Here is a 10926-nt window from a genome sequence, read left to right as displayed (position 1 = left end):
GAACTCCCCCCCTTTCCCCCCACCCTGGGAAACAAAGGGAACCCCCCTCCTAAAAAAAAAAAAAAAAAAAAAAAGAATGAGCATGTAAGTATGCTCTACTGTTAACAAATATCATATATGAAAATACCTCTGTCTTTAAGTTATGGGAGTAGTAATTTGATTTATAAATGAATTAGCCCATACAGTTATTTCCTCTGGTTAAACTCAAGATTTTGTGTCTACACGTGTGCACACACCCCCTTCCAGGACCTTGCTAGCAGGTTTTGCTAGTTATGTTTGCCAAGGCAAGGGATGAAGAAATGGTGAACCTAGGAGTCCTCAACCAGCCACATGAACAGGCAGCCAGGCTGGCCTAGTCCAGGAGAGCAAGCTGAGGACCAACCCTACAGCCAAACACCCATGATGTCAGCTAAGGCTTGGACTCAAATCTTTGTTCAGTCTCCTGGCAGGCCTGGCCGAACCACTGGGCATCCATGGTCCAGTGGGACCACTTCCTTAACTCCTCATTGCCTAACCTTACTCTTTAGCTGTGAGAAGAGGTGTACAAATGAACTCCCAGAGCCAGGCTGAAGGGATGGATGCTTCCTGTGATCTGTGCTTCCTTCTCCTTTCATTTGGGCTGTACTGCGGTTTCTCTTCAGCCCTGCTGAGGTCCTGCCCACAGCATACCAAACAGGCACTCCAGAGATATTTAATAACCACGTGGCACTTCCACCTGGAAGGCATACCCTCACAGGTCTTGCCCTGATGGTTCTCTTAGCCATCACCTGCTTTAGCCTGTCCCCTTCCCAGAAGGTGGAGTTTAGGGCTGCGTATTATTAGGGCTTGTAATATTACATGGAACATTACTTATTTGGCATGAAATCAGAAAACAGGTTTGTTCTCTTTGCCTACCTGCCACTCCCTTGCCCCTCCAGCTTCCACCTAGAGCCCCTTGGTGAAATCTAGGGCAGGTCCCATAAATTCTAGATACTCATGAAAATCCCTTTGGCCATCCCAGTGCAGCAATTGATAAGAATAACCCAATGTGGCCATGTACAGTTGCTCACGCCTGTGATCCCAGCACTTTGGGAAGCCAAAGCAGGCAGATCACTTGAGCCCAGGAGTTGGAGATCAGCCTGGGCAACATGGAAAAACCACATCTCCACAAAAATTACAAAAATTAGTTGGTGTGGTGATGTCTTCCTGTAGTTCTAGCTACCCAGGAGGCTGAGGTGGAAGGATCACCTGAGGCTGGGAGGTCAAGGCTGCAGTGAGCTGTGATCACACCAGTGCACTCCAACCTGGGCAACAGAGTGAGACCCTGTCTCAAAAAAAAAAAAAGGTATAACCCAGTGTAATTTTCAAGAACGCTGAACCAAAAGTTAGCTGGGCGTGGTAGTGTGTGCCTGTGGTCCCAGCTGCTTGGCAGGCTGAGGTAGGAGGATCACTTGAGCCCAGGAAGTTGAGGCTGCACTGAGCCGTCATCATGCCACTACACTTCAGACAGGGTGACAGAGCAGGACCCTGTCTCAAAAAAGAAAAATCCAAAACAAAAAACACTGAGCTAAAAGTCAGCATCTTCCCTCAGTTTTGTGTGGCCTGCCCTGCTGATTTCTCTGGGGTTGAGGGTGTGGGGTGCTAAGAACATAGGAAATTGTTTCTCTTGACCATCCCATACATTTAAATATTATACAACTCTTTGTCACGTGGGCACTTTTTCATGTATAGGTTCTTTGGAGACCCCTGGCCCCACAGCTGGGAGTCTTCCTCTTGACAGAGGCAAATGCATCTCCACTGCAGCTGGTCCTTTAGGGCTGTTCCCTGAATGTTCTGTGGCATACATGCATCTCACCTCTCCAGGTGGCCCTCTCAACCATTTGCTGGCCACCTAGCACCTTAGACCCTTTTTCAGTTCCCTAACTATGGCTCTTGCATGGTTTCTCACCCTTTATATTTCCCAGGCAAAAGTGGGACACTAAGCTTCTGTGTCCCCAAAGTGCAGAGAACACACACCAAGTTCTAAATGGTCTCCTTGAGGCTCTTTTTGCCATTCTTCAGATGAAGGGGAGGGGTAGAGAGCACACCCCAAGGAACCCTCCCATTTTCACTCTGACCACTGCAGCTTCAACCCTTTTGTAACCCTCAATTGCAGCCTGGCATTTGGCAACTGCCTGTTCTTTTTTCCCAGCTGGTTTTCTCCCCAGCTCCTCTGACTTATCTAGGCTTTATATTTATATTTGGATGCGTTGTATGGTTTTACCACTCTCCCCACAGCGTACATACTGTATTGTCAAATCAATACCCATGGACTTTTACATTAAAATACGGACAGAACCATATGTATTTTGAAGGGGACATTTCTGACCACTTCCCTGAGTGTTCACAGTTCTCTTTGAGGGAAAAGATGTTTTCACTAGTCTTTCACTTACTTAACACTGAATTGTATATTGCCTTTCTCCGAGGTATGTCTTCATCTTTACTCCCTCACTGGGCTTCCCAGCAAAGCAAGAACTGTTTTCTCTACCTCTACCTGTAACAAATTAATTCACAGCTAGGCACAGAATAGGCACTTACTAAATATTAATGACAAGACAAATGAAGTAGAGAGCTTCCTTGGAGAGAATTAAAAATATAATTTGACATAGGACAAACATCAATTTGGACAAAACTTTTCAGAAACATACTAATCATTCAAAGCCAGGCATTTGTGCCTAGGTCTTATCAGGCTTGGTTCCTCATTGTGTATCTCCATGTTCCTAGCCTGAGCATTTACATCACATCTTTGTGTACTTAACCTTTTTTTTTGGGTTGGGGGAGGACAGGATCTCACACTGTGACCCAGGCTAAAGTGCAGTGGCGCTATCATGGCTCACTGCAGCCTCAACCTCCCGAGCTCAGGTGATCTCCCACTTCAGCCTCCCAAGTAACTGGGGCTATAGGTGCACACCACCATGCCCAGCTAATTTTTTGTATTTTCAGTAGAGGTGGGGTTTCACCATGTTGCTCAGGCTGGTCTCAAACTCCTGGGCTCAAGCAGTCTGCCCACTTTGGCCTCCCAAAGTGCTGGGATCACAGGTGTGAACCACTGCACCCAGTCACATTTCTTATGGTAGTTCTGACAATATATTTCTGTTCTTTTATTGGGCTATTACTTAGAAGGTGCTTTTAAAGCTTGTTGAAATAAAAATGAGTTAGACCAGTGAATCACTGGCATTTCCATTCTTCCAGATGACAACTCTGGAAGAATATCTAGGAAATGGGGACTGGTACAATTCTGGCTATGCTTTAGAAATCAGAACCCCAGTGGGGGCCCCAAAGCTAGATATAAGATCTGAACTCACACTACCATCACCATCAAGAATCCTCAGCCAAGAGAAGTACAGTCTGGAAAACGATACAAACACTGGTTCTTGAAGAGAAGAATGCAAGACTGCTCCCCGAAAAGCTCACCTTTTAAGAATTAAAAATGACATAAATAGCCATGAGTCAGCATATGCAAGAGTCAGGATTCCTAGTCCTCTGAAAAAGACTCTAAAATAGTGTTTAAATTGTTCATGAAGGAACAGAATCTATAAGGCAAGAACAGACTATCATGAAAAAAGAAAAAGATCTAGAAAAGAGCCCACATGAAATTCTAGATATGAAAAATAGTCATTTTCATTGAAAATTCAGTGGAAGTGGTGTGAACAGCTAAAGAAAAGGGTAAGTTGGAAGACAGATCTAAGAAAATTATCTAGAATGTACCACAAAGATGCAAAATATGAAAGCAAAATTGAGACAATGATAGAAGAGAAAAATCTACGTTACTTCTAATAGGAGTCCCAGAAGAGATATAAAATATGAAAGAGAAGCAATATTTAAAATGAGTTTATGGCAGAATATTTCCAGAAAAGTCCTCAGATTAAAGGAGTACATAGAGCTCGTAATAAAGACAAATTAAGTCCCAGACATATCAGATTGAAACAGAACATCAAGAACTAAGAAGAAAAATCTTTTAAATTATCTGAGATAGAAAAAGTTCATTATAAATAACACTGAGAGCAAACTTACCATTAGTAATAAATGCTGTAAGACAGAGTAGTGAGGGAAAACATTAAACCTTAAATTTACCTGTTAACTCATCATTTAAGCATGAAGACAAAATAATTCCATGTAGGCCAGGCATGGTGGCTCATGCCTGTAATCCCCTCTTTGTGAGGCCAAGGCCAGTGGATCACCTGTGGTCAGCAGTTCAAGACAAGCCTGGCCAACATGGCAAAAACCCATCTCTACTAAAAATATAAAAATTAGCCAGGTGCAGTGGCAAATGCCTGTAGTCCCAGCTATTCGGGAGGCTGAGACACAAGAATCACTTGAACCCAGGAGGTAGAGATTGCAGTGAAATAATAATTCCCTGTAACAAAAACTGAGTTTACTGCTCAGGTTCTCTCTAAAAAGAATTCTGAAGAGTTCTTTCAACTAGAAAGAAGCTAAACCATGAAGGCCAGGAGTGAGATGAAGCATTGATAAGTTGGTTTTAAAAAAAAAAAAAATTGGAGTACATGTAAATAAATATTGACTGTAAAAATTACTTTTTGAGACAAGATCTCATTCTGTTAGGCTGGAGTGTGGCAGCACTGTCACAACTCACTGCAGCCTCAGCCTCCTGGACTCGGGCAGTCCTCCTGCCTCAGCTTCACGGAGTAGCTGGGACCACAGGTGCACACCACCACACCCAGCTCATTTTATTTGTAGAGATGGTCTTGTTATGTTGCCCAAGCTGGTCTCCAACTCCTGGGCTCAAGCGATCTGCCTGCTTTGACCTCCCAGTTCTGGGATTACAAGCGTAAGCCACCACACCTGGCCAAAATTACGTAATTGTGTAACCAACTGGGAGGGCTGGCTGTGGAGGGGCAAAATAAGCTGAAACTAAGAACTAGCCAAAAATTATATGGAAGTTGTTTATGGAAGATATAGAAATACTGATTAACTCTTTAAGTATGCATGTTGAAATATTGAGTACTACAAGAAAAGAAATAGACCACCTGCAGTGGCTCCCATCTGTAATCCCAGCACTTTGGGAGGCCTAGGTGGGTGGATTACTTGAGGTCAGAAGTTCGAGACCAACCTGGCCAACATGGTGAAACCCTGTCTCTACTAAAAATACAAAAATTAGCCAGACATAGTGGTGCACGGCTATAATCCCAGCTACTCCAGAGGCTAAAGCAGGAGAATCCTTTGAACCTGGGAGGCAGAGGTTGTAATGAGCTGAGATTACACCACTGCACTCCATTCTGAGCGACAGAGTGAGACTCCGTCTCAAAAAATAATAAAAAGTAAAACTTACAACCGAGGAACATAATAGGATAAAAACCCAGTGTGGAGATAAGACCTGGTGATCCTTTAAAGATAAAGCCTAAAGCCCCAACCAGTTCGGTCTTTTACGTGAAGGATGCACCTTTTGTGTTTCTCTACAGAGACATCTGAATGGGACAGATACTTCTTTCTCTCTGGAAGATTTATTCCAGTTGCTTTCATCGCAGCCTGAAAATTCACTGGAGGTAATTGGAACCTTGGCTTTTATCCTTGCAGGAATGTATCTGCACTGACTTTCTGGTGAATAAATACAACTCCTTTACTTGGTTGACACAGCAGTTTAAAGTAATGCTTATTTTTACAGAAGCACTTCAGCTCAGAATTAACCAAGTATGTATAGCATTCCTCTTTCCAAATCTCAAAGGTGTAATCAAATTTAGACTGGTCATGGAAAACAGTATGGAGGTTTCTCAAAAAACTAAAAATTGAACTGCCATGTGATCCCACTATCAGGTATTTATCCAAAGGAAAGGAAATCGGTGTATCAAAGGGACACCTGCACCCCCATGTTTATTGCAGCAACATTCATAATAGCTTTATCATTTTAGTGCTTAGAGGCATTTAAGCAACCTCTTTCCTCCAGACTACTACTTCACTGTAGTTTATTATCCCTGACCCGCCACAATGTGATTACCAACCTGCTAGGGTGAGAGTTACATCTTATTATAAAGTAGTAAATTACAAGATTGTAACATTAGACTTTTTAATACGAAAATGCAGTTAGCTTTTATACTAATCAATCTTAATTTCTAGGTTACTCAGAATTCCAAGTATTCTGCAGAATTCCAAGTATTCTGATTTGGACTCACATCATGTATTGTATTGACTGCACTTTAACCAGGAAGTTACTGCCAACAGCATATCTCTATTAAATATAAAGGAACTGACAAGAGAGGAAACAAAAGTTGTGTTAGGTAATAGGACTGCTTCAGAAATAGGGCTATTCATGTTTAAAGTGTTTTTCCTTTGTTTTTCAGGGCATCTCATTGGGAGATATTCCTCTTCCAGGCAGTATCAGTGATGGCATGAATTCTTCAGCACATTATCATGTAAACTTCAGCCAGGCTATAAGTCAGGATGTGAATCTTCACGAGGCCATCTTGCTTTGTCCCAACAATACATTTAGAAGAAATCCAACAAGGACTTCACAGTCACAAGAACCATTTCTGCAGTTAAATTCTCATACCACCAATCCTGAGCAAACCCTTCCTGGAACTAACTCGACAGGATTTCTTTCACCAGTTGACAATCATATGCGGAATCTAACAAGCCAAGACCTACTGTATGATCTTGACGTAAATATATTTGATGAGATAAACTTAATGTCATTGGCCACAGAAGACGACTTTGATCCAATCGATGTTTCTCAGCTTTTTGATGAACCAGATTCTGATTCTGGCCTTTCCTTAGATTCAAGTCACAATAGTACCTCTGTCACCAAGTCTAATTCCTCTCACTGTGTGTGTGAAGGTGCTACAGGTTATTGTACTGACCATGAATCTAGTTCCCACCATGACTTAGAAGGTGCCGTAGGCGGCGACTACCCAGAACCTAGTAAGCTTTGTCACATGGATCAGAGTGATGCTGGTTTCCATGGGGATCTTACATTTCAACACATATTTCATAACCACACTTACCACTTACAGCCAAGTGCACCAGAATCTACTTCTGAACCTTTTTCGTGGCCTGGGAGGTCACAGAAGATAAGGAGTAGGTACCTCGAAGACACAGATAGAAACTTGAGCCGTGATGAACAGCGTGCTAAAGCTTTGCATATCCCTTTTTCTGTAGATGAAATTGTCGGCATGCCTGTTGATTCTTTCAATAGCATGTTAAGTAGGTACTATCTGACAGACCTACAAGTCTCACTTATCCGTGATATCAGACGAAGAGGGAAAAACAAAGTTGCTGCACAGAACTGTCGTAAACGCAAATTGGACATAATTTTGAATCTAGAAAATGATGTATGTAACTTGCAAGCAAAGAAGGAAACTCTTAAGAGAGAGCGAACACAATGTAACAAAGCTATTAACATAATGAAACAGAAACTGCATGACCTTTATCATGATGTTTTTAGTAGATTAAGAGATGACGAAGGTAGGCCAGTCAATCCAAACCACTATGCACTTCAGTGTACTCATGATGGAAGTGTCTTGTTAGTACCCAAAGAACTGGGGGCCTCAGGCCACAAAAAGGAAACCCAAAAGGGAAAGAGAAAGTGAGAAGAAACTGAAGATGGACTCACGTGAAGTAGTAATGTTCGGAAACTGATTTGGATCAGAAACCATCGAAACTGCTTCAAGAATTATCTTTAAGTACTGCTACCTGAATAACTCAGTTAAGGCTCTGTTTTGAAGCTTATATGGACAAATGTTTAGGACTTCAAGATCACACTTGTGGGAAATCTGGGGGAGCCACAACTTTTCATGAAATGCATTGTATACAAAATTCAGTTATGTCCAAAGAATAGGTTAACATTTTGAAAACCCAGTAAGACTTTTTGGCAGCCATCCTTTTTAGTAAGTCAGTTACTTCAGAAAGAGCAAACACTGGGGATCAAATTATTTTAAGAGGTATTTCAGTTTTTTAAATGCAAAATAGCCTTATTTTCATTTAGTTAGCACTACAGTAAGCTTTTCAAACACTATTTTAATCTTTATATTTAACTTATAAATTTTGCTTTGTTGAAATAAATTTTGTATTTGTATTAAAAATTAACTTTTCCCTTTTATATAGAAATCTCAAGCAAATTTCTTGTTTTCCTTCCAAAATATCCACATTCAGGAATATAGATGAATAACAAATAGGGCAGCATAGCAAATTGATCAGACTCAAGCCAAATTGAGGCCAACATAGTATGCCAAAGTAAGGCAAATCCACCCCCCTCCATCCCAATACTTAACACACTGAATACTATGTGATATAGAGTGCATTGAAGACCTGGAGTCACTGGTAGTTTAAGCCACAGGCCTTCCTCATGTAACCAGAGATAGAATGGGCTACTTGCATAAACAGAACTCCTTGTGCGTGTATTAAATCCATAAAATCTCTGGCAGTAGTAAAGCCAGCCTGAAGGGATGGCCTCACATCTTAGAATACTGAGATCTCACCAGAACACTGTAAGCCATATAAACAAACCAACAGTAGGGGAAGAGTAACAGTGAAACCATCTAAGATTGTTTAAAATAGGCAAAAGCTATTGGGGGGAAAAAACAGGTGAATGTGAAAATAAACCAGGGTAAGGTAAATTCTAGAAATAATGGCATTTGAAATGAAAACCTCACTAAGTTCACTCTAACAGTAAACAGATTGAGTTTTCTGAAGACAGCAATGACCTCACCTAGATGACTGTCAAGTCCGGGGAACGTCAACACATTATGTGTACTATAATGTGTACATAAAATTTTATGTCCAATTTTTCAAAATGAAGTTTCTCAGATGCTATTTCTGCCGTTACAGTGTAGAGTATCACATAAATATCTTGGGCTAGAGAAACGCAGTTTATATATACCGTTGGATTTTTGTAATAAGTTTTTTTCCCAAGACCTGTTATTTTGCCAGCAATGCTTCTAGATAAAATTATTGCCCCATTCAATGACTCATGGTGTTCAATGATCATTTGTTTAGTCTGCTGACGAGCTGCTTTTTACAAGGGAGTATTTCAAATGTCTTAAGCTTTTGACAGTTATAATTTAAGGACACACGTAAAACATTTCAGTCCACAGTAGGAAATCCTACAGTACCAATTTACTTGTTTCAAAGTTGACTAAGTGCACTCGCACGAGTGCCTGCTTATCAGATAGCATTCTTCAAACCTCTAAAAGGAAAGGACAGCAGAGAGCAGAATTGGTAATCATGGTGAGTCTTGGCACTGCTGAAGTGCAGTGGCCCCCAAAGATCCAGCCTCGAACTCAAATCCGCCTACCTCAGCCTCCCAAGCTGCTCAGATTATGCACCATGTCTTGCCTGAAGTTTAAGCTATAAAAAACCTTAAATACAGCACACAGATCAAGTAACTGCAAATGGAATATAAAGATAGTAATGTCTGTACTGAACTTTGTCAATTATTCCCCATACAATGCAGCATACTATTTACCAAGCTTCTATCTTGGATTAAATGAGAGTAACCTAGAGACAACTCAAGTGTATGAGACGTGCTTAGGTCATGTGCAAATACACGTTTCATACAAGAGGACTACAGCATATTTTGGTAGTGTAGGTTCCTGAAACTGATGTCCCCTCTCCCATACAAGGGACTTTTAATTGGTGCATTAAGCAGCCAGCTTTACAAGATCTAATTGGCTATGGGTTGGCTTTCTGACACAACCCCGTCTCCATCTTAACATGCTGGATTCAAGGCATATAAACGAACTGCTTTTCCGACAGTCCAGTTTTAAAGGTAGAAGGAATTCCACATTTGCTTTCCAGTGCAAACCAACTAGATTACAAAGTCAATGCCGAAAACCAAACCACCATTGCCTAGGACCCTCCACTTTACCTACCTAGTTGAGTAATCTTGATTACAGTATCTAATGTCTTAATCAGAATGAGGAAGATAGGGATAAAGACAACCCAAGTGGGTAGGATATCTTTTCCAATTAAAACTCACTTGAGCATCTTCCGAAGTGTGATCAGATTTTAGGCCAATTGTATGGAAAAGAAAGGCAGGCTTCAGTTGAGCAGAGCTACAGAACCAGTATACAGGGTTTTTGTGGTAATACTAACTTCCCTAAATGCACTCAAGTGGCTAGATCCTTCTTTCCCCACCTCAGTTTTCGAACTATTTGTTCTCTGGTAAATCCATGCAACTCACTGGTTACCCCAATTCCCCTCCCAAAACAAGCCAGTGTTAGTGCATTACTAAATAGTACAAATGTCAAAATTATGTAGGGCCTGTCAACCATCTCAGTACATTAGTTCCCAACCTTAAAAAGAAAGCAAATTTAAATAACATGCACTCCAGGTGACCTGAGATAGGTGTTTTCTACCTTTTGCACTTTTCAACCATCAGTGACAAACTGAGACTTGTTGCCTTACATTGTTAGCTCCCAATACCTAACGTTTATTAGGTCAAGCAATTTGGCATCTACCAAATTGGGCTACAAGGAAAACCTTACACAGGGAAATCCGGTTTTACACTCATGCATAAACTGAATAAGGGCACACCCTTGAGTGTGACAGCCAGCATCTAAGATAGTTCCCAATGATCCTTGCCTGCTTGGTAATTTACCAGTGAATAGAACCCTCCCACCACATTCTGTGACCATAAAGGATGTAAGATGGCATGACTAAATGTAGTGTGTTCATTTTACAGCTTTTCTTGCTCACTCACCGAGGGAAGATGACAACCAGCATTAACTTTTCAGCCCTGTTAGTATGCCACTCTGGATATATAAAAAAAAATTATCCAATCCTAGTTTTCTGTGATTGCAACTGTGAGCTTTACCCAGAATCAGTTAAGTTGCTCCCAACTGCTGACCCATAGATGCTGAAGTTTGTTTCTCTAAACTGCTCTAAAAGTAAGTTGTTACACAGCAACAATATAAAGCCCCGGACAAAAGGCAGCCTTTCTTCATTTTAGGGCACTGT

General features: G+C 41.2%; 1 protein-coding gene across 1 annotated transcript in view; it reads left to right on the top strand.

The window, feature by feature from the left end:
- NFE2L3 (nuclear factor, erythroid 2 like 3) overlaps positions 1-8898 on the top strand; it is a 31648-nt gene extending 22750 nt beyond the window's left edge. Inside the window, exons 3-4 of the mRNA XM_025379684.1 lie at positions 5439-5522; positions 6315-8898. Of these exons, the coding sequence (XP_025235469.1) occupies positions 5439-5522; positions 6315-7559 (1329 nt within the window). The 3' untranslated portion in view covers positions 7560-8898. The remainder of the gene's footprint in view (positions 1-5438; positions 5523-6314) is intronic.
- The last annotated feature ends 2028 nt before the right edge of the window (positions 8899-10926 follow it).

This window comes from Theropithecus gelada, chromosome 3, assembly GCF_003255815.1.
Source record: "Theropithecus gelada isolate Dixy chromosome 3, Tgel_1.0, whole genome shotgun sequence".
NCBI classification, from domain to species: Eukaryota; Metazoa; Chordata; class Mammalia; order Primates; family Cercopithecidae; genus Theropithecus; species Theropithecus gelada.
This window is presented reverse-complemented; position numbering and strand designations above follow the sequence as displayed.